This window comes from Mya arenaria, chromosome 7 (genome assembly GCF_026914265.1).
Source record: "Mya arenaria isolate MELC-2E11 chromosome 7, ASM2691426v1".
In the NCBI taxonomy this organism is placed as follows: domain Eukaryota; kingdom Metazoa; phylum Mollusca; class Bivalvia; order Myida; family Myidae; genus Mya; species Mya arenaria.
In genome coordinates, this window is record NC_069128.1 from 15,571,032 (window position 1) to 15,596,769 (window position 25,738).

At 34.3% G+C, this 25,738-nt stretch overlaps 2 protein-coding genes across 3 annotated transcripts; one reads left to right on the forward strand and one right to left on the reverse strand.

Annotated features, from left to right (window-relative positions):
* The first annotated feature begins 1,644 nt into the window (after window positions 1-1,644).
* Window positions 1,645-13,773, forward strand: LOC128241467 (uncharacterized). Of its 2 annotated transcripts, XM_052958403.1 has the most exons (3): window positions 1,645-1,767; window positions 6,473-8,898; window positions 10,508-13,773. In XM_052958403.1, exons 2-3 carry the CDS (start codon window positions 6,880-6,882, stop codon window positions 10,715-10,717), a joined length of 2,229 nt encoding a protein of 742 aa, XP_052814363.1. In that variant the 5' UTR covers window positions 1,645-1,767; window positions 6,473-6,879; the 3' UTR covers window positions 10,718-13,773. The 2 variants fall into 2 exon arrangements, with proteins under 2 accessions (XP_052814363.1, XP_052814362.1); XM_052958402.1 differs by lacking the exon at window positions 1,645-1,767 and having other exon boundaries at window positions 6,367-8,898.
* Window positions 13,774-16,464: 2,691 nt separating this feature from the next.
* Window positions 16,465-21,416, reverse strand: LOC128241570 (L-threonyl-[L-threonyl-carrier protein] 4-chlorinase-like). The gene is made up of 7 exons (XM_052958572.1): window positions 21,274-21,416; window positions 20,644-20,790; window positions 20,477-20,559; window positions 19,589-19,681; window positions 18,803-18,900; window positions 17,689-17,854; window positions 16,465-17,401 (listed from the first exon to the last, which is right to left on the reverse strand). The coding sequence occupies exons 2-7, from the start codon at window positions 20,787-20,789 to the stop codon at window positions 17,184-17,186; spliced, it is 804 nt and encodes a 267-aa protein (XP_052814532.1). The 5' UTR covers window position 20,790; window positions 21,274-21,416; the 3' UTR covers window positions 16,465-17,183.
* Window positions 21,417-25,738: the final 4,322 nt, after the last annotated feature.

The window sequence follows — 25,738 nt, forward strand, 5'->3', positions numbered from 1 at the left end:
TTGAAGAAACCTGTAACTGAAAAATATCTTTAAATTTAGAAAGATTTCATATAAGGCTTTGCGACCGTCCTCTTCATTGTATCAATCCAAACAGTTATCGTTACGTTGTTTAAGAAATCGCCACATTACAAAAGACAGTTTAAAGGACCCATACACGCAATTTCCAAACTTTAACATCTGTTAGTATTATATCGTCAGCAAACATCATACTAAAAAGCATCAATGCGTATTTGTTTAGGTGTGGTTAAGAGATGAGCAATTTCTACAGGAAAACATTTTAAAATCACTTAAATAAAATGTAATTAAACGAAAAGATTCCACAGGACTTTGTGTAATATATTTGAGTGTATGGAGCATTTTAAAACAAAACCTTATTCATGCTGTCAAATGGACTTTCGTCAAAAAGTGTTATTACTTTGAGAACATTTATTAATTCTCTTACACTCAAAACAATGAAGCAAAGTATGTATAAGCGTTATATATAAAATAGAATTGTATCTGAACACTAAATGAAAAATTAAGTTTTTAAAAAATTTACATCTTGGTCTTCCCAACCCATAAATGTATTAGGCAAGTGCCTTAAATATACTTCTTTTAGGCTGTAGGACTTTAATCAGAATTTACCATCGGCAGATCGACACAATATTTTGATCTTCTAAATTAATGCTCGAACGAGCGTTTCAACCTTTGCTTGCTGTTAGAACTGTGGTTGTCAATGACCTAATTTACCTAATCAATCTGTTATTATAGCTACACAGCTGCGTTCTGCATAATATTGTGTAAAAGTAGCGCTGTAGTGAGTATTCATAATATGTTATTTTTATGTTATATTGTTTTTAATGTTTTAAGTAGTCTTTTATCGGCTCTTACTTGACACGTTTTTATTATGATTGTTAGTATGTACACAAAATAAATGGTTATGCGACTGTGTCTCATCAAACCAGTTGTTTGTTGAATATGCATATTCTAAAACCACTGCTATAAATCTGTTCATTTTGTCTACGAGCGACATAGGTTGAATGCAATATTAAGATACATCAATACATAATAAATAGTATGTGGGTGATTCGATCCAGATGAATATTGCCCGAGGATCCTGTCATTGTAGAATACCAGAAACATCAACTTTATTAACATGTCTAATGCATTTATTTTGTTGGATGTATTTGGTTAAGCAGGCATACCCGGGTAGTAACTTAATACGACTCAGTCATGTTTTAAGTGTAGAGAAGATTTACTAAAAAAAATGGCAAAATGCTTTATCCGTGGCAGTGCTTTGGAAACAAAAGTTGCAGATATTTTTTCATATGCTATTGCTTATTATTCAATACTTTATTAATTACTAGTATTTGGTTATTCCACAAATAAAATGAGTATTTCAAGTAAGATTCGCGGGGTTGATTGAAGGAATTCACGAGTATGCATATACTATCTTTATATGTTTATTTGTTTTATAATTATACGACTTTATTCACAAAACATAGCAGGCCGAAAGCCTTTCGACGCTTTAAGGGCGTTGATTCTAAATGCGTAAATAGATACACTTATCATTTGTGCGTGTTAATTACGATAACCACATATCAAGGACGATAACATTTGAGATATGAGCTCATACAAGAATTTAAACCTAAATGCAAGGTCATTTGCAAAATGACATGTTAGCATGCACGTATGTTTTCCGTAGCAAACGAAGTGTTTAGTACCAAATATAACTGTTTATATATGTAAGATAAACCTTCTGTGATGCAAGTATTGGAAGGAACAGCTGTATGTATATTTTTTATTATTACTCAATGCATTTTGAAATATTTATAAAGGGATTTGTATTGCACACACATATTGTCCACTAGTTCAAAAAATGAGGTTTTATGCATTTTTCTTAAACCATTAGTAACGCTTTTAGACATAAAACAATAATTTTCGATCGGAAATATGAAAAAATCTGCGATCTAATCTTTTGTCAGCAGGCTTATATTACTGGCAGAAATTGGCTCATTCCAAGACAAAACAAATTTACAAAAATGGTCAAAACGGTAAATCTGTGATAGTGCAGCTTTAAGTCAAGACTTTTTAAACGTTATTCGTGTTAATCTCGTAGATTTAGTTCTTGATTTTATTTACAAAAACTTCTGATAAATTCGATTGCTTATAATGATTAATCGCAAGATTTGAATACAAAATGACAAGCTTGCAATTCCATGCATAGGCCTGTTTCATTATTTTGCATTTACTTTAAATATGTATTTAAATTCGCCTACACTGCACAATTGGGTGCATATTATATAACTCTTCTCTCAAATACATACAAGGCATGGCCTTCTTTCACACTCACATTCATTTAACTTACGTATTATTGTTAAAAGCTACTAAAAGACATGCACATTTTCAGAAACGTTTATGAATGTCATACTCATCCAAGAAAAACAATGTTTGTTTATTACCCTTCGTGACAATAAATGTCTCTGTATGACTCAGATAAACATGATATGCTAAATCATTTCAACACAAATGGCTCACATGTGGGTTATGAATGAGCTTTGACATTATATCCTATTCACGAAGTTGTGACTCTTTGATTATTTAAAAAGATTGATCGGATGAATGGTTTCAAGCCGTCTAAATACAGAATGGCAAGCTTGCAATTCCATTAAAAGGCCTGTATCATTATTATTCATTGAATTATATGAATTTAAAGGGACTGTACTCCATATGATGAAATAGCGAAAAAAGAAATTGTCGAAAACCGACATAAACTTGGTATCGATGTGTACAATGCATTGAAACTTACTAACTGAAGTACCACATAGTTTACAATTAATTTATTTTTAGCAGTTATTTCGTATTTTTCCATTAAAAAAGATTACTAGGTATGTCTATCTAGTAGAATTCATTCATTATGCGTGATTGACTAGTCGATGTTATCACGTGATATTACTAAGTTAGGTATATAGCTTAAATATTCCACTCGTTTGGGGTAAGCCTTCGCAGCACAGTGGATACAACACTGGACTGCAATTTTGGCGACACGGGTTCAAACCCGGTCTCCAACTCAATTTTGTTTTTGACATTTTGGTATTTTTTTTACAATTATGATATCAAAGAGTAAAACATTTTATTAAATAATTGTCCTGAGATTCGTTACAGAAAAAACCTTTTTTGGTGCCAATCTGGTGTACAGTTCCTTTAAATTCGCCTACACTGTGTAATTAATGTATATTATATAACTGTTCTCTCAATTATATTACATTATTTTTCATTACATTTCATATATTACAGCTTCTTAAATTATAAAATGTTAATGCATTAAACAGAACATGAATTAGTTTCAGAAACGTTGTAGGATTTCAACGGCATCCAATACTTGTGTGAAAAACTACAGAAACAAGCTCAGTAGCCAAAACTTTAAACATAGACCCCGTTTAATGGCACAGGGTAAACGCCAAAGACTTAGTTTGATTTTTTACCCTTCGTTACAATAAATGCCCTTGTATGGCGCAGATAACTTTAATATACTGAATCATTTCCCAAACAAATGGCTCACATGAGTGTAATGAATCAGCCCTGTTATGTTTTCCCTGTTATCTTGAAAATTCATCATGGTTATATCAGCGCGATATCACTCTACATTATGACCGACATATACACCTTAAATTTACCAGGAAGAAAAACTATTTCAAGTATGTTTATTTAAACAATTATCAGCGATAACGTATGACTTTGGTAAAAACTATTAAATAGGTTAATACATTTATCAACGATGATGTCATTATTAAGAATTTTGCTTATAGAAGTAACATTTCTGTGTCATGTTAATTTCACTGACTACATGCATTTTTGTTTTTTACTCGTCCAAACTTATTGTAATCAAACATGATGGTAAAAATACCGTTAATGATCATAACATAATAAGATCATATTTGGGGCAGATGAAGTGAAAATAGAAAACATCATGTTTTGTCCTCAATTGGCATTTAAAGATTTTAGTATTTATAAAATGTCATATATAATCAGTTAAGGCTGCCGATTCGATTTCAATCTTTACTCGCATGAAATTCAAAATCGTTTTAACTTTAGACGACCTCTCTTCGGTATCTGAGAGTGGCATGCCAATGGTACGTTGCTTTGTTGTTTTCGACTGATCACAGTACTGATGGTGAAAAAATATATATGAAAATGATATATAACAATTCTGTATTGAATGCTAAGCATTTATATATCTATGGACCATTAAACTTACAAGCTTTATAGCTTTGGTAAATTTTATTCTTTGTCAGAATTTGACCAAACTGACATGGTTAAATTGTACCATTTTAAATCCACTCATTGCCTTACTTGGTATCAATAATTGAGACAACGATCTGAGGATCAGTTCATTCTCTCCTCCCATCCCCTCTAAGACATAAAAGGCAAAGATTATATTTTTATAACGGTGGAGCATCAGCTCTATATCATTCTCGGGGATTTCATAATCTCTCAATTTCTCAATATGATTTCCACTACCACTGCAACTGCCACTACCACCACTACCGCAACTACCACTGCAACTGCCACTACCACCACTACCGCAACTACCACTGCAACTGCCACTACCACCACTACCGCAACTACCACTGCCGCTGCCACTACCACTGCCGCTGCCACTACCACTTCCACTGCCACTATTGCTGCTGCTGCTGCTGCTGTTGCCGCTGCTGCTGCTGCTGTTGCCGCTGCTGCTGCTGCTGCTGCTGCTGCTGCTGCTGCTGCTGCTGCCGCCACCACCACCACCACCACCACTAACACCAAAACATGGTTAAGAGAAGATAACTATAAAATATACAGGGCAGGATAATAGTTCGTAAGCAGGGCACTTTCTCTCATTGACGTCTATCTTAATTTCAAGTTTCATTTCCATCCCTTTAATACTTTCCAAGTTATGGTCCGGACAAACTCCAATTTTCGAAATATATCAGGTCAGGGGGAGTTTAAGGGGAACTTTAAAAGTATACAGTACATGATAATGATTTGTGTGCACTGCAGTTTCTGTCATTGCCAAATATCAATATACCAAGTTTAATTTGAATTCACCAAGCGCATTTCAAGATATAGACCAGAGAAGCACCCATTGTGTAACAAATTCTGGTCAAAGGTTGATGACTAAATAAATATGCAGGGTTGGATTATTATTCTTTGGTACTTCACCTTCTCTTATTGCCATTATATCTATATTTAAAGTTTCATTTCAATCCCTTGAGAACTTTCCAGCATATTGCCCGGACAAAAACCCATTTTCAAAACATGTGAGGTTCATAGAAGATAACAAAAATAATATGAAAAGCAGGATTATGGTTCTTGTGCACTGCAGTTTCTCTTTATGCAATCTTTCTAAATTTCAAGTTTCATTTAAATCACTTTAGTACTTTCAAGATATGGCCAGACAAATTCCCATTTTAAAAAATACAACAGGTAAAGGGGTTTAAGGGGAGATCACTAAATATATATGCAGGGCATGAGTATGGTTCTTATGCACTGTACTTTCTCTTATTGTCATCTATCTAAATTTAAAGTTATATTTAAATCACTATTATACGTTTAAAGATATTTCCCGGACAAACTCCTAATTTCGAAAAATATCAGGTTTAGGTGTTTTTTTATTCATTGTCATTTATCTATATACTTACTTTCATTTGAATCCCTCATAGTCATTCCACGATATTGACTACATAAGCAACATTTATGGGAAAATATCAGGTTAAGGGGAGAGAGCTAAATAAATATGCAAAAAAGGATTTTGGGGTATTGCACTTCCTCTTATAGCCACCTATCAATATATCAAGTTTTATTTAAATCACAAAAAATATCAGGTTAAGGGGAGATAACTAAAAATATGCAGTGCATAGTTATTGCTCTTAGTGCACTTCACTTCCTCTTAATACTATCTATTTATATTTTAAGTTTCATTTAAATGCCTAAATTATTTTCAAAGATATGGCCCGGAAAAGAACAATTCTGAAATAAAATATCAGGTTAAGGAAAGATAACTTAGTATGTTGGGCAGGATTATTGTTTTACGTGTGAATCTGAATATAGCAGTCCAAGGTTATTCATACTGTGTTGGCTGCATGCATCGGCTTTTAAATCAACGTGGGTATTAATCCTCATCAACCAATATGAGATTTTTCACAGAAACGCTTACTAAAAATAAAAATGACGGACACGTACACTATAAATTGCTGTATATCCTAAAAATGCAATTTTGAATATATCTTAATTATCTGATTGATTTTTTTACATTTAAACGGTGCACTAATATATATTTCAATATCAGCGCAATGCGTCTTTGTTATCTCTTGAGGGTTGTGCGTGCAGTGCAATATGCCTAGAGATTGTGTACGTGCAGACAACTTTTTGTTTGTTTGATATTTACAATATCTTTCAGCAAAATCTATTTTTAGAGATATAAAAATCCAAACAAAATACTCCTCAATTTCAGTTGATTTGAAGGAAGACGCTTCACATGGAACAATAGTTTACAAGTCTCTGGGAGTGTTAAGTAAACAATCAAAGTTCTATTTTGTACTGCTCTCTAGTTCAAAACGAAACAAGGAAGGTAATTATCAATTTGCCAGACATGTAAAACAAATTGTGCAATGATCGTGAAATGATACCGAAACTAATTAAAACTGACACAAAGGAATACTAGTAAACTACTTAGGACAGTGAGAAACAAATCCATCAGGAAAAATAAAATTCACGGGACTAACATGGCGCATTTATTGAATATAGAAACAAGTCAAACAAGACAGAAGTTGTGATTGAACTGTCAGACATCTACGCCAGACACATTGATCCCTGTCACAGGTAAGGGACACAAACTGTACACACAATTATAATAAAAAAATGGAAAGTATAGAACCGAATCCATCTAATTCAGTCAAAACAACAGGGACGCGTCAAGAGACAACACCGTTACTAGACCCGCACCCACAGTCGTGCAAACACCACAAGACAGAAGTTGTAATTGACCTAGCAACAACCTACACCAGACACACAATCCATTCTACTGTTGAGGGAATTACCGAACCATTTGTACATACATCTGAGAAACACCCCTACTGCTTTGGAGTGGATGCTGAAGGGACTTTTGCCTTATTTGACAAAAAGGCACAAGACAAGTTAGAAGCAACCACTCCAAATGGAAAGGAAACTCTGTTCTGCTTGAATACCGTCATGCAATGCCTTCCATACAAGCGCAAGCCTTATCTTCGATTTCCCGTTCCAAACATACTGGGATATTGGCAACAGCTGTTGACAATATTTGCATGTGTGTTTAAATTCCATTGCAAAGAAGTAGAAAATTACATATTACAAACGCTTGATGTTCAAATATCAAGTGGAGTCATCCAATGGGTAATAATACTTCCAGTTAGGACATACGTACAAGGCAGAGCTACAATCAGGAAAGCTGCAGAAAAAGCTGGACTCAACAATGATCGATGTCGTTATGTTTTCCCTACAGACATTTTAGCTCTCCACATTGCACAGCATGGAATTAGAAATGAATCAAAATCCACACTTGAAAGGGAAAATTCACACACAGCATGTGTTTGTTTTGAGAGTGGAATCATTCAAGCAGGTATATATGAAATGTTTCATGATGGTACAATATGCAGCAATGTTCTAAACATGAAACATAATTTCGAGGGTGTATCCATATTGGATTACATTGAGCAGATTTTCTGTGATGTATTTTCAATGGATTTTATTCATTTGTACATAGGAAAACACATGCATAACTATCACATTCTGATCAGCGATTTCGAGGAACAGATCAAAGTGTACGATATCAACACTGCAGAAGTTAGTTTGCGATCTGAACATTTGGTACAAGAAGCACAGAAGTATCAGTCTAAGCCAGTTGACGAACTAATTTCAAAATCAAAGTATAGAGATATCTTGAGGTACAATGATACAACCTCAACACTGTATCTGTCAAGAAAGGGGATACAGAAGATATTCGATGAAGCCCTATCCAATATTGCTATCAACTTGAAACCAATATTAGTAGCTGGGAACATTTTTAAATGTTACATGTCAGGGGAGCTAATCGAAAGTTCTTACTTTCAACAAAGAGTACAACAGGAATGTCAATATATCAACGATAGCCTATTAGGAGGCTTAGCATGCAAAGAAGGAGAAACAGTTACATCTGACTACACATATGGCCATGTCGCTATAGAGAATTTCAATGAAGAGTTCCACTTAGAGCAGTATAAGACCCCGGACACTTCTGTTGAGGAATGTGCAATTTGGATTTTTAAACCTCTGATTAAAAAGGGGCAGCAGCTAACTGCTTCCAATGAATTTGTTTGGAGTGAATCAGTTACTTTCAATTCAAAACGAAGTAAAGAAACAGACCATCAAGCTCTTGTAATGAGATCAAAATGTGAAGATCCAAAGTCTATAGACGAAAAGGGATGTGAAGTGGCAGCCACAGTAAAGGTCCATCCTCCTCTTGAAGGCTGGCAAGATGAAGTAGAGTTCAAGTTCAAACTCACTATTACAGAAGACGGACCAATGATTGAAGCACTTGACATGAAATCAGACAAGCTTTACCCCGCTGAATACAAACGGAGTATCGAAATGCTAAAGGGTCCAAAGTTGGACGCAATGCAAAGCGCAATGTTGACAGTATTACAACCTGATAGTATTAAGAGAAGAGCAACATATACATATGGACTCAGCACTTATCCACCATTCCGGAAGGGAGAGCACGCAGAACACCTCAAGTTTATTGACAGTAAGGGCAAGGCCAGATGTTTAAATGTAATAAATAAGCTGATAGGGAAAGACCAGCCACTTCAACATGGACAAGTCTTCTCTGCACAAGTAGAAATACCCCAGGACGAGATTTCAATTGTAAGCTTTTAAAATGTATAATTATATATTTATTAATGTATTTCTATCATTTAAGTATGAGTAACTAAGTACGTTTTCAAAGATTATTATCAGTAAATTCAAAAAAGCTTCATCTTTACAATTACAACAAAAGTACATGCAGCGGGCATGTAGTGTAAATACGGAACATAAACTGTATTTTCCTTGAAGATTTTTTAAAATGTTTAATATCAAATCATGGAATGGTGATTATGATCAATGATTCTCTTGTTTGTTATACGTAATGAAAATATCACAATAATGCTTGCATTTGGTTATCATATGAATTCCCTATGTATTCTATAGTAAATTTATCTATTTGCACGCAATGTTACACGATGTGTTCATAATAGCTAATAACCAGTAATCACGTATCTTACACAATCTTAGCTAGATTTAGAAGGCACAAAGTCCGCCCAAGTTGATATTATCTTATAAACCTGGCTATGCTTAGTAATTAAATATTGTTTTCTTTGTTTTGATAAGGAATTTGTAAAGTCGGGCGTATGCAAAACAAATGCCCATACAGCCTTTTGAAAGCCCGATGCCCCACATATCAGCTGGTATTCGGTACACGAATTTCACGTGACTTATAGTTCCATGATGCACGTTTGTGTCGCCATGTCATGTACAAGGAAATTGACCGAATTCTCTTTCCAATAATTTGTATAATTCTCTTTAATTACAAAGGAGGATTTGAAATCTTTAAACAACATTGATTCCAAATCCAAGCAATTTTAGTTACATCGATGATATATGTCGAAAAGTAACTGGCATCTATAAAAAAAGGTTTGTAACATACATGTTAACACACGGTTATTCTGAGCCTTAAATCCTTATTGACAGTTCTAGTGTACACAAATACCTCCTATAACTGATAGGAAACAATATGTATGTATAGTTTGCATGCACAAAACTACTAAAACGTATTACGCAAAAGAAAAAAGGTCGAATTTTGGCCAACATTAATTATTTTTGAAGAAAGTTTAATTTTAGTTTTATAAAAAATAAACTTTATATATAAGAACACGATACACGTCAATTGATTTGAGGATTTTTTTATTTCCTCTACTGATGAACCTACTAGCATAGTTTCCAATTCATGGAATTACTTCGTATTCTGTTTTTGAACGTTTTACATGTGCCGCTCCTCCTTACAAACCCTAAGGACATTACGATTCATCATTCGGAACTCCTCGGCCATTTTAATCGAAAACAACCTCGGATGTATTTGGACGGTTTACATACTCAAAAAGCGGTAGGTTTAAGTCCGCTGCAAGTAGATCGCCTAGTACTTTATTTAGCAGTTAAACTTTATGACTTAACTCTTGGGAATCTTAAATATGTTTGCAATAATACACTTCCCTGGCAATTTAATGTAAACTTAGATCGATAAATACAACTCTAAAACACCACATTTGATTAATGATATAATTCAAAAATTAACTAACTACTTTTACTGATGTACCGACATACATCCGATGTTGTTTTCGATAAAAATGGCCGAGGAGTTCCGAATGTTCGACTCATGGGACCAGTCTAACTGATAACCCTGATATACTAAGCTTATGAATAATGGCTATCGTTTCAGTCCACTCTCCTCTACCGCTCCTCTTATGAGAACCCCAAAACTGTTCAACAATGGGAGGCGATATCCAATACGATGTCACATCTTGGCTTCGTAAGACGGCCCTGCAATGTTGCACATTACGAGATAAAGCTGGTTGTGGAAGACACTGACCTCGTGTTCAAAGTCATCAACACGGGAACTGGAGAATCACGGGAAATGATTGTGAAATGATAATGTTAGTGCTATGTGTATACAAACATAGAAAAAACATCGGTAAAGGTATACTTAAATTAGGATTAAAAAACAACAATAAAATTAATTTTATTTTCGGTCCAATCATTGTCAAATATCAAAATAACAAATAATTGGTAACAACAATAGTAATAGATAGATAATAATTAAAGTCATTTTAGCAACATCAAGATGAAGGATTAACATCGAAGCTCCTGAGAGTGGTCCTTCAATTATGGAATGCCATAACTTTCACATCAAAGATATGATACCTTGGACATCAAGTCTATGCACGTGGGCATGGCTTTACTGTTTGTGTCGCCTGCGTCTTTATCAGTGGATATCGTCTACGTCGTTGTTATCATAATTTCGTATCCGATCAATAGCTTTTGAAAGATGATGTGCATAGTCTTCACACGTATTCTATATGAAAATAAACTGTGGTATCTGCAGAAAGTGAGACACATTGACGCTTTAAATCAAATGTACTTCTTACTTCTAACATTATTGATGCATGTAATAACACCCAAAGATGTATGATCAATTAACTAAGTTAATAGTTTTCGAAAGAAAGCTTGTTTTTAAATCGAACCATAAAATCCAAGTAGGCTCGTCTAAAATCATACGCTTTGCGCAGTGTACAGGACTTTCATTCATTTGATTCCTTTTGTTATTCTAAGGATTCTTAGGATTCCTTAGTTATTCCATATCAGTGTCCTAGCTGTTTTCAATGAGTGGAAGTCTTCAATTTGTTTAATTTTATTCTAGGCTTTGAGGACATCATTTATGAATGAAATTTCTTTTGAAATTTTGTTTTATTTCTATAATTAATGATCTTCTTTTTAAGAACTATTTTTCAATAACTCTTGTTTTGTCGTCTAAATATCTTTGAACCCAGGCAGCTGTTAGATGTTGTATTCCACCGTTTTCATTGATTTGGTACAATATATCTCTTTTTATTTTGTCTGACTTCTTGTCCAAAATAAGTTTGAAGATAGCTTGTATTATGTTTTCAAAATTATTCTTGCTTGCTTGGATTTGCAGTGAAAAGGTAGATGATTTTTGGTCACGCATATGTTTCCACTACCAGGGGCGTAGCTTGGCATAAATAAATGTGTATGCCCCGTTGTTCTAGGGGGGTCCGGGGGCATGCCCCCCCCCCCCCCAATTTTGAAATCCTATATCGCCGCAGCTGTATTTTGGGGCATTTTTGTGGCATATTTTGTAGGAAAAAAATCTTATAATTTTGCAGTTTTTGCCAAGCTGAAAAGTATATTCCATACATGTTCTAAATTAGTTCAAACGTTCATCAAAAAAGTAAATTAACGATAATTGACTACGATAGCATAACTCATTAATGTTAGTTTTCTGTGTCCCCATTGTTTTAGTATTTAATACAATTATTCTACTTCTTTATGTATATATGTGTCTTATGTTTTCGTTTATCTTTATATAATGTCATACTGTACAGTTGAGCATTCTGAAGTCAAAATCAATGTTTTATTATTGCAAAATTTCATCTTTATGTTTTTGAGCCTGTCATTTCGTACCAACTCTAATAATCATGGATTTATTTGTGTTGAGATTTAGATCAGAACATTTTGAAATTTATTCAAATGTATGTATGTATGTAAACCGTCTCCGTGGCCAAAAGACGTTAAAAGTTGGTACACGAAGCTCCCTTGCCTTGCGCTCGGCATTTAAAGGGAAGTGCTTGAAAAAGTGGTGTACTCAGTACTGGTTTAACCCAGGAAAGTTGTACCCCGTGTATCAGTGCTTTACACCGAGCACGTAAGAGAACCAAGGGGACTCTTCGAAAAAGAGCTAGGGCATAGCACCCGGACTTCCTTGTATCCCAACACTATCTCTTTAGAGTGCTGTCCCTTCAGCTAAAATCAAAGGACCCCGTTGGAAATAAGGTCTAAAGAAATACATACATACATTCCAATGAATTAATCAAAGATTTTTTCATTAAAATTCGTTACATCATCCTCGAAAAATGGTTGTTTTATATCTGCATTGCCCATTTTAATTCCCTTGATATCAGCGTTTTGTTTTATATAGCCTGAAAGACTGTGTAGGGACAAATGAAGAATAAAATGGGAGAAAGTAGACGTCTTTGGCGTTCTCCTAAAAGTGTTTTTTTAACTCAAAATTTGCAAAATATTTTGTTTTGATTTCATTATTTCCACGTACATTGCTTTTGACCTATGAAGTTCGTCAAGTCACTGTATGTTCTGTATGAGTGCTTGTGTTATATCAATATAGGAGTTGGTGTGTATGTATCAACACTTTTAATTTCTCTCTTTAGACTTTCCTCTTCTGTTTTAAGCATTCTCTTTAATGCCATGCATATTTTATTGTTGTGTTTGTTGTTTCCCACAATGTATTTGAATTTGCAGATTCATTGAAATGTTTTGTTTCTTGTATTGATTCCTTTATATATTGATTTCACTTATATTCCGCGTCTAATAAAAAAATATATTTAAATTAATTAAGTATTCAGAACCTGTCGCTTTTTAAGTTGTTTATCGTTATTAATACAATTGAATGATTGCTTTTATATCCTGGTTGTATCATGCTGTTTAATACTTATTTTTTTTCGATATAAGGAAACAATCTGAACGACAATGTATATGCAGTTTTAAATTTGAACCAGGTATATTGCGTTTTAGAAGGGTAAAGTAATCGCTATATATCAACTAATACACAACAGTTCATTATACTACGTATTTTATCTCTACATTTTTTATGTGTGTGCGTTTTGCCGTTGGTGTTGTCCGGTGTGCAATTTAGAAAATTAATAAAATCTCCACCAACAATAAACGTTTTATCGTTATTCTCCAACAAATATTTTTGTAGCACATCAAATATAATAGGTTCGCTTTGACATTGTTGCACCAACCTAATTGTCTGCTTTATTTTCGTAATTCTGAACACATGACAAAAATTCAAATAAGTACATGTTCTATGCGATGACGTGGAATTCAGCATTTTAAATACTTTAACATATAGAAGCATGACATTTAGAAATCGTTATGCATTTGCACCGATAAAAACGTGAACAAAATAAAAACTTACAAAAATTAACTTAGCAAAAAAGTACGTCCTTTTCAACAGTGCGTTTGTTTTTTCAACCCTTTCTGGCAGGTGCCGAAATGACAGGCTCAAAACACTGCCGTTTTTAAAGAATCCTCCGACTTTGCTGCCAAAACTAACATACTTTGCTAGAAACCTTAAGCAATATTTCGGTGATCATATTTATTCATTTGAAGTCAAGGGTAACCACCGTTTCTATATTTAAAATAAATAAGTGAATCAGCGAATGACAATTCTGATGTCTTTATATATCACTAGGTCAAAGGTCAAGGTCGCAATGACCTTGAGGTGAAGAAAAGGTTTCCGCTAAATAACTTAAGATCCTTTGGGTCCAGGAACTTCATACTTGGTATGCTAGTTGCTCATGACTAGTAGATGACCCCTACTGATTTTGAGATCAAAAGGTTAAAGGTCACGGTTAAATTCAGGTAAAAAACGATATGTTGGCGGTGACCTTGTACATCTCGGGAAAAAAATCATAATAAAACATTTGACGTTGCGTTTTAAATCATAACCTAATTAAACTGTACCGTAACATCAGTGGGTTTTTTTGCATCAAAAGGGTGACGTATGCGAGATTGATACCAGCTGCGGGGTTTGTTCTAGGTTTAGATAAATCATTTAAGAATAATGAAATGTATAACTATTTGACTACACGGATGAAATACATGGTTTCTAAAACACAAGTTCAGGTATCCGATATACGAATAAGCTTTCACTTTATTTGACCTCGTATAATGATGAAGGTAATTTCTCTATTAGTTAAACAGTCGAAACCCGTCGGCTCGAACTCGCTTGGCACGAATTCCTAGTTGGCTCGAACTGTATGTTATGGACCGATTTCTTTATATTGAAGGTAAGCATTCCCGCTTGGCTCTAATTTTCCGAGTCTCGAGGCATCTTCCGGTCCCTGGGACTTCGAGCCAACGGGGTTCGACTCAATTCGTTCAATAATTGACCAAAAAGTCACTACACATAAAGTTATTGTATTTCTTAATTCCGCCTGATATCGCACGTGAAAGTACCCTTTTGACTGCGAACATAGTATTTGTGGTATTTGATTTCGGTATAAGCTACATTTTCAATAACTTCACATAAAACCCTTTCAAAAGATATCAACATCACTAGGCGTCTATTTGCACGTAATTTGTTTGAATAAATGACATCTAGTCTTCCGTTCTGATATATTTTCAGTCAACCCATAGGAGATCAGTTCAATGTTATTTCCTGGGTTGTCTTAGATAGCAGGATCTGTGAAATGTACATGCATTCAACGTTGTTAATGGGTTATATAAAATAGTTCACAGACATGTGTTCGATGCTATTCTGAAATCATTCAGAATTATAAAAAAAGTTTCACTACCCAACAGGCACAAGCTATAAGATAAACGTATGATTGATCTTGGGATTAGGTCATGACGTCGCCGACTTCATTCCAATGATGGCTTGATATCGAGTCATAGCCTGGCCGAATTCGACGTCCATTAGCAGTGTGTGTATACCAAGTGATAAATTACGTCATATATGCTACGTCAGAAGGCAACATTTTTCCTAAAATAAAGACATAAATCAAAGATAACTTTTCCTTTACTACAACAATTTAAATAAAGCAAAGGGCAGTCTATGCCGCTTACAGAGCCCCGCCTTCGTGTTATTTCAGAAGTTTGATAAGGTGATTAGTTTCATCAAACACTTCGACAAACCTGTTTCCAAAATAATGTTTTGACAGTGCTCCCTCAGACGGCCGTATTGTGAAAAGGTTTGTCGAAGTGTTTTAAAAAACTAAACTCTCAATCAAACTCTGGTAAAAGACCAAAGGCGGGGCTCCGTAAGCAGCGTAGACTGCACTATATTTCATTTAAAATGGTGAAGAAATAGTGAAGTTATCTTTGTTTAAAGTCTTCATCCGAAGCAAAATATTGCCTTCCGACGTAGCATTTATGACGCAATTTATCACGTGGTATACACACACTGAATAGTGAATAAACCGAAAATGCCGATCATGTAAGTCGTAAGATAATAATAAGTGTTTTTGACCATCAAGTGCAAATCTCGATTAATATGTTTTCAATAATATATAAACGTATAGTTATACATCATCGGACGTGCTATGGTCAAATGTTGTTGCTGTTGTAGTTGTTGTTGTTATTGCTGTTGTTGTTTATGTTGTTGTTTATGTTGTTGTTGATTTGTTTCTTTACAAAACAAAGAGCAGATGCAACAAAGTGTTTTGAATGGGAGACATGTTTGTATTTAAATAATATATTGTAAACTACAGGGAAAACCCCAGTTTGCATGCCTTTTACAACGGCCCAGCTCCAAGGCAAAGGGATACGACAAGCACACGCTGAACAAGAGTCACATACAGTGCAAAACAACACAGGCATATAACTGATGCTTCAACATTTCTTTATCAATAATGTTGGGAAAGTCTTTCTTCAGCGAATTTTACAGGAAACTGTATTTATCGGGAATTCACCTCAACAATTTGTATGGGAATTTTATTGCAAGTACTTGCATAGTAATTTTATTACATAAATATAAGTGTTTACTTTAAGAGGCGAACGACATCACATACATGTATGTAATTCATAACTCGACTGTAATGACAAATATAGTGACATTCATGTAAAGACTATGAAAACAAATCGTATTTATTAAAATTTTATTATTAAACAAGATTTTACAAATAGTGAGCACCTTTAAGGGTTTCGAGTGACAAAATGTAAAAATAATTCAAATGCAAACAAAAATGTTGCCGAGGGAAACTAACACCGCACATATAAGAACACAAATATATATTGAAGCGGAAATTGATATACATTTCGGTTAAATATCCAAATAGTATCAGAAGTATAAAAGTATTTCCAATGATTATCTCTAAAATCAGAAATCACAAAAATTTTGAATGGGTCATTTTGACCAACATGCATCAATATCACAAAATCGCTTAAGTCAAATCTCAATCTCAACTCATTTTACCACATAACATCAAAATTTAAATCCAATATTTAACTTTTATAACAAAAATAAAATAAAAATTGTTACCGTCCAATGTTTAAGTTAAATAGAACAACTTTGGTCCGCATTCGATACGTATATAAAACATAATATTTCCAAAGTACTTCCATTCACTTCACCTTTCTTCCATAAATAATTAAATATACATAAACTATTTTCATAAAAAAACAAGGTTATTACATGTTCTTACTTTTCGGAAACGTCCAGCAATAAGGGAAAAGTTAACATTTTTCTAATACAACTTGAATTTCAACGGTGTCGACGTTGATGAAATCGTATTTAGGTAGATATATCAGTTTTTCGTTTTCTTGATTCATATTGCCTTCAAGAAATACATATTCAATTTCTATTTCACTGCAATTAAATCCTCCGGGCCTACAGCTCCGACCGCCTTCCGATGGGCCTCAACTTCATCTGGTCCAAACTCCCGGCAAGGAACGGACTCCAGTGGAAAGGTTCCATGGTCTTTCCCCGCTACCAACATTGCCGAATCGCCAATACCATCGTTTTGTTTAATGTAAGCGCCGCAATAACGAATGGCTATCCCGATACGACGTCCGGTACCTGGTGTAGCGGTTTGTTTTAATAAAGAAAACATAAACAAAAACAGATCATGTATCGAATATTGGAGCAGGATAAGTTATGAATTATAAGCATCCTGAAGTGTAAAAATATAGTTGTTCATGTATATACATGTCTATATATAAACCATTAATACGAAAGCCAGACCAGTGGAACTCCTCCTGGGTACCTTGAACAGAATGTATAGGCAAACCCGCGAGTCACCATACCAACGATGAATATATCACTATTATAACATGTCTTAGAATTAAACGGAATTACATTCTTACTTGTATTGGGTCCCGATGCGTGAACAGTCATAATGTGATGTACAGACGCCTGTCCGGGTTTTAGAACAGCTTCATGGACAGTGGACTCGTCCACCTCGACAGGAATCTCCTGACCAAACAATAACATGGACTTCTCGTCATATGTTTTGTTGTGCTCCAGTTGGCCCTGTAAACAAGAACAATTAGACAGATATCTCCCTTACGATGCTATCATTCAGTTTTACGACATTTTGAAATAAAAATATGTGCATAGAAAGCTTTAAACAGAAACAGCGGGACAAACACAAAAAGTATCTAGTGTGACCTTGACCTTGAACCGAGCTGGTTGTAACATGAGTCCTGCAAATCATCGCAATAAAGTGTACATTTGTGATTAGTTAAAAAGGTTCAAAATCCTTCAAGTTTTTCATGAGATATTGAACAGACACGAAATATAGTCATATGAACTTTGACCCCTTAGAATGACCTCGATCTTGAACAGAGTTAGTTGTAACATGCGCTCAGCACATCGTCTTAATATTGTCAGCATTTGTGGCAAATACTTTCAAAACCCTGCAGACGGTTTAAGGGATATGGTGCGGACACGATATATGACGGACAGATGGACAGACATATCGAGCAAAAACAATATGTCACTCCATTTATGGAATGAGACATACTACATATAATAATTAGCAGTAGAATTTTCACTAACTTACAATTAGTGCACTTCAGACAATAAACAAAAAAAATAAAACTTCACACCTTTTCATGGCAAAATAACCATTCCATTCTTAAAAGTTAAAAATAACAGTGAACAAATTTCTAAAATTTATATAAATGTATAAAATCAGCAGGACAGTACATGTCAACACATTTTTGTCCGGTTGATGGGTGGTTAGCGTGGGTGCTCTCACAAATGCGTCACGGTTAGATTCCACGCCTAGGCGTATTTGAGTTTTGATGGTGTTCAACATGCCGGACAAGTTGGTTTACTCCGGGCACTCCAATTTCTCTCTAAAGATATGGCCACGCTCTTGGGCAACAGCGTGCCGACGTACTCAACTTTTAGTTCTATCACAACCGTTGTAAAATAGGTAAAATACTAACTAAAGATACTTTTGAAAGTGGCTACCTTTTTATGTGACCCTTTGGAGAACTGAACACATCCGTTAGCGGAATCGGACGTTGTCAATGCGACCCACACAGTAAGTGCGTCTGGTGGATCCATTCCTACAAAATATACATTCAAAACATTGTACAAGAACACGGAGTTTTGGAATGTAGTGTTACACAATTCTGGTTGTGTCTCAATTGATGAAACTTCTGCTGTTGTCTTTTTCCTGTTGTGTCTAATAAATAATAATATTTTCTAATTACGAAGTGAAAACGACAAGCACAAGTAGTGCAACCATAAGTCTACTGTTTGGTTGGAAGTATAGCTTATACGTCTGTGGCTCGATTTTATTGTCGTTTGAGTGTTTGCCTTGTGCCTCTACACACGGTTTATTTTTGATTTTTTGACTGCTGGGCTTGTCTCTGTAGTTGCTAATAATACAATAATAATTGTAGGCTGGTTAAGCATGACATACCGAACAAGCGAACAAAAAAAATAAAAAAGCCATGCATTTTAGGTTCGAATCACTCTACTTACGGACATTGACACACATGTACTATGTTTATAGTTAATTAATTTACAACTATAGTTTAATAGGTACTTGATATACGGTAAGAATTTTAGGATTATTGGAAGAACAAGCAAACAAACAAAATAACAAGCTATGCAATCAAGGTACTTACGGAAATATTTATATACAATGTATATTATGTGAATAATTAAAACAAGTCATCCACATAGAAATCACGTTGCGTACGGACATTTTAATAAGTTAAACAGACCATTCAGTTGGAATCACGTTACCTACGTAGGTGGCGTCCTGGTGCCAAGCACACACTTTCCCTGTCCCTGGTTCTTTTGGAAATAGATCTGTTGACCAACACAATATGTCCGGGCCTTAAATTAATACAAACAATACGATAGGTTTATTTGGTAATTTCTATTCGACTGCCTCTGCAATTTGTCAATCAATTTGTGGGTATATGTAACGTCAACAACAATTAACTACACTATTAAAAACATAATGTCTTGAATTGAAAAATAAAATAACAGAAGAACAATTCTTAGATTGACTCAGATTTGAATTCTAATTCAAAATTTGGGTAAAAACCTTAATTGTGAACAAAACCAAATATCGGCTACTATTAAAACCGTCGATAAAAACAACTTACTGTCCAAAGACTAATAACAGGGCCGTTATTCATAACACATCATAAGACATAAGTCATTTTTTAACTTAAGTTAAAAAATAAAAGTGTTCATAGTTAAATTAAAAGAAAAGAAGAAATGTTTTTAACATGAAAATAAGTATTATGAATCAAATAAATTGTAATAAAGTAGTTCAGATATTATGAAGAAATAGTCATATGATAAGTGAGCTATTTAAAAAAAATGACTAAACTTGGGAAATGATTTGATGTGTAATGAATACCACCCAAAGGCTAATAACGAAACCAACTGAACATGTGTTTGGTTATAAATGCCATTGAGTCGGATGTCCCCTTCGAAGCGGAATGACATGCTTTTATTTTGGATAACTAGAAACAAAATGTAAAAACAAATTATATTTTATCCTGAATAGACATGAACTAGTGTCCGAGTAAGCATACGTGTTATTCAATGGTATAGGATTGTTGTAAAATATCACATCTAGCATACCATTTGAATTATAGACACAAATCGATAACATACCAAATATTTGTGTAACAATGTCGAGGATTTTCGGGTGAGTCACAAGTTGGTGCATCCAAGGAAGCAACAAGTGGGTTTTAAACCTGAAACAAGTTTAATTACACTTATTATGGTTTTGAAAACAATTGTCGAATTTATAGTATCTCCACGAATAACACCACACTAACCTGTATTCACCCTTAACGTGTCCTCCCATCCTTTCCTCATATGCCAAAAATGACCTGTAAAAGAACTCAACCTCCTCCTCTGTCAACATATCAAGGCCCACGAGATAACCGTCCTTCATGAATTGCTCTCTGATATTTCTGTCCATTCTACAAAAGAAAACATCAACATTTTAATAAAATAATATTCATTTTAAAAACGTATATATTCCCCACACATTGATTTATGTAAAGGCGAACACTACATACATAATGTATGACATGTATGTACATTAATAAATCGATATCAATATCAAACATGTAAAATACGTTCTCGGGTCGAAGCAATGTTAAACAGAAACGTGTTTAAAAACATGACAACCTCTCTACATAATAACACAGGGACAAGGTGCGTTGTCTTGAGACACCCCCTTTACAAAGATAATAGAATAAACAATTTGTGTGTGTGTGTGCAAGTTATTATTAGATACAGTTCCCCCATCATTATTAATAAGCCTTGGATTTCTTTTACGCACCCTGTCCCTGTGCATAATAATATAAAGTTACGGTTCTGGTAAAAGTACCTTGCGATACTGTACTGATGGTACTTGGTAGTTCTATAATAATAATGAATGAAGTTAAGTGTGACCTTACCTGATAATATAATCAATGGATTCCAAATATTAATAGTATTATTTTCAATTCGGTATTGTATATCTTTTTCAATTCGTAAAAGCATTCACAATACTTTGTTTTAGTTAAATTGTAAAAATTAGAACATTTGTTTACACTTTAGAAAATGGCATCTTATTGGAAAGGGAAGTAACATTGGCGATTCAATATTTCATAAGGACAACAACTACTATTAAATAAACTGACATTGTTTACATTCGCTATATATTAGTTCCATTCGGAACTCCTCGGCCATTTTTTCAAAAACAACCTCGGATGTATATGGACGGTTTACATACTTAAAAAGTGGTACGTTTAAGTCCGCTGCAAATAGATCGCGTAGTAATCTTATTTAGTAGTTAAAAATTATGACTTAACTCTTGGGAATCGTAATTATGTTTGCAATAATACACTTCACTGGCAATCAATTTAAACTGAGAGCAATGAATACAACTCTTAAACACTACATTTAATTAATGCTTTTATTCAAAAAAATACGGACTACTTCAACAGATGTACCGGCATACATCCGAGGTTGTTTTTGAAAAAATGGCCGAGGAGTTCCGAATGATATTAGTTCATGTGATCCATCCACCAAAGAAAGAGGTCTTGCAAAATATCATTCAAAACCAAATTAATGTCACCAAATATGATACAAATTATGTTTAAACTTGAAAAAACACACATCAATGCCATATATACACATTATTAAATGTTGCCTTAATGGGGAGAAACTTTCTTTTTAAATAATGAAAACATGCAAGAGAAAAAATTTATATTTTTAGCATATATTATAGATATACCATCATTATATAGCTTCAAAACGATGATTATAAAAAAACAGCAACAAGAACAATCCTTACTAAAACGGTGTTTTTCTTTCTTATATGTATCCCCCTTCGGCTTACATATTTAATCTGCCCTTACCCTAGTAAAAATTAAAAGTCCACTAGATACCTCTTTAACCTGATGAGAATCCTTTTTACGAATCTGAATTTAAAGCATCAAAAATATGTTTTGTACATGTTGGTTCATCAATTTGTACCTAGTCTCCAATGTTGTCACAGTTGTAATTTCATTGATAAATTCTGGGTGCAATTTGTAAAAATGACGAAAGGACCGTCTAAATTGCAGGAAGAAAGGCAGTCTGGCAGTTTTTACAAGCCTGGAAATAAATACCCAAAGCTCAACGTTCTGCTTAGGAATCTGATATTATTCCAGGCCCTAGTTCACTCCACACGGCTGAAAATCCGGTACCGGAACTACCCTCTCTAAGTTATTGTCTATTTAAAAGGTCTAGATGAATATAAATCAAACAATTCTGGCGTTACGTTTGTGCAGCAGTTAATCAATAATTCCACCATATTAGTTCCATAGGCCTATATATATCTCAACTTCTAATGTTTGTTCTTTAGAATGAAAAAGCAATTAACCACATATGCATGTCCAACAATATTTCTCCGACAGTAATGGAAATGAATTGACGGATATTTTAAAAAGAAATACTGCCGCAGGATTGGTAAATAAATGCAACCGTTTTAGTATTTTAAAAGCTGGGAAAATAAAGTGGTTCTGTTGTTCGACCAAGATAAGGAGCATGAAGTCAATACCCTGCTTTTTAGTAGTACACATAGTTTGTAATTTAAAAGTCTGTCCCTCAGGGAACCGATAAAGAGATAGTCTTTATTTCCTCAATAGCAACGAAACATTGTGCCGCATACTGTTAGTGAGCTGTAGAAAAAGATGTTGTTCTTTATTTTTTTCTGCGATGGCTTGGAAATATCTCAAAAGTTCACGTTGAAAACCTTCCACACGTACGAGAAGTTGTTATTATAGCTTAAACGTTTTCGACAAGACATTTGCCTTAAAGTTTACAACACAAAGAAACAATGAATAGACTCTGCCTTATGGTATCGCTGTTGGTCGGGTGTACAGCCGGACAGAGTTACCAAGATTACGGGAACCTTTTCGCACATTTATTCAACGAGTCGCGCTATGACAAGGAAATACGACCCATGCTTGATCAGTCAAAGATTATACACGTAAGTAGAATACTACGTAAATAATGAAAAACCTCGGACTCTATGTGTTTAATAATGCTATCATTATATTGAAAAATGAACTTGAATAATCACATTTTTTTAGGTAAATGAGTTCAAAAAACTATAATTTAGTAATGTATATCTGAAATAGAAAAGAAAAACTAGACAAATATATGGGTATGAATTTAAGTTACTTTAACCATAAAATACATATACATACATATATACTCGAACAAAGGCAAAATCATATATCGATCTCTATATAATGCCCGATGTCCTTTAATATTCATAAAATAGACTGATACAGATACCAGTCAGATATACCTGATATATATCATTGCTGCAATTAAGCGATGATTTATAATAGACGTGTATACTTTGTCATCTTTCGTTCATCGGTTATTACGACAGACTTCCGGTTACCGTATCGCTCACTGACTTAAAGGGTTCCTAGTATAGACTGGTAATGGTTAGTAATGGTTATCACCTGGACGAATTAATTGTGACTTATAAACATGAATTTTAAAAATGTGTACATGTTCGTCTCACTGCAATGGTCTTTTAAAATCGTGTTACTAGTTCACGAGTGGCTATGTGGTTTAAAATTGAGTTTATCATTTTTAATTCTCCAGTTTGATTAAAAAATAGATGTTTCATATGTTGTTCATCATTGATCATGGATGATCATTGTCTGTTTTTGTTTTTTTCTGCCCAAAGATGTCGTTAATAATAATCCAGACCGTTTATGCAAGGAAGCATTTAGGATACATTTACAAAAACCTATGCTTCTAAAAGCTCTCAATACTAAATTTCAATATGCTATTTGAACGAGTAACATATTTGTCATAATTTATTATATTTGCCTATAACTACGTTTCTAATATGCCCATATGGCAATACTTGTTATCCATAATACTATTATTTGTATAGGTATGTGTTTATATCATATTTCTGTTTATATGAACGTCATTGGTTTTGCCGTCATTTAAAAAGTGTATGACGTTGATTTCGCTTCCTTTCTATGGTTGTTTATATATCTACTGCTGAAGAAGTAACACTTGAACGATATAAAAGCTTTTAATAAAATATAGCGTGTTTGTGCGATTTTTATATATTATTTATGTTAAATTTATGTAACTTGCACCATTATTTCAGGTGAACGTGACTATGGGTATATCTAACCTAGATTCCTTCGACCTTGCAACTGGTGAAATATTTTGTGAGCTCTTCTTTGTGATTTCATGGAAAGATGAATTCCTTACATGGAACCCGTTTGAGTACGGAAATATTAGTGAATTTACTGTTCCGAAAGGCAAGACTTGGAGACCAAATTTGGTTGTCTTCAATCAAGATTCTAACACAGAGTCAAATTTGTTGGAAAGCGATTTTTCCTTAACTTATGCATTTAACACCGGGGAGGTTTTGGCGGTTCCAACAGGAACATACAGAACGTTGTGCGATATGAATACAACTTATTATCCGTTTGACACACATACGTGTACGTTTAAGATAACAGTTGAGAACCATGTAGCAACTGAGCTTCTGCTGAATTCTCCGCTAAGCACTGTACTACTCGAAGTCTACAATGGTCACAGCGAATGGGAAATACTCCCTGCATGGTCAAAAGCATATGCCGTTAGCCTAAAACAACTACCTTTATCCGCCATAACTTTAGAAAACGCTGTTTACATCAAGAGAAAACCTTTGTTTGAGATATTCACGACTGTCATACCACTGTGGCTTTTGAATTGTTTAGGCATAGCTACCCATTTTGTTCGTCCGGCTTCAGGAGAAAGATTGTCATATGTGATTACAGTTTACTTGTCATTTGTGTTTGCAACCACAGCATTTATTGGAACATTGCCAAGAAATTCAGATAATATTACTTTGGCAAACGGATACACATTCACTTTAAGTATATTAAATACCTTGAACGTTCTGTGGAGTATCTTCATTGTTTGGTTAGCTGGAATCCCGAAAGATGATCTTGAAAGGGTTCCAAAATGGTTAAAGGCAATTGCCAGGGATTCACATTGTTCGAGGAAAAACGGAACATCAAAAGACCCAAATAGTGTACACCCATTCAACCATGACAACGAGAAACATGATGAATGTCAATCAAAATTGAAGGACAACGTACGATCTGATGAGAACAATTCTTTGACGCACAACTGTATTGATGCAAATGATGGAAACAGTGATCAATCTATCAGAAAGGAAGATGAAGCACATGAAAATTCCTGTGAAAAAATGGCTAAAACGTTAGATCGATACTATTTTAACTTGTCTTTGTTTTTGAACGTTGCGTTTTTAATAGTTCTTGTTATAATTTTCTTCGTCAGTGGAACACTCTAAGATTTTATCTAACTTGTTAAAGGTACTTAAAGCACCATTAACGTGTAAAG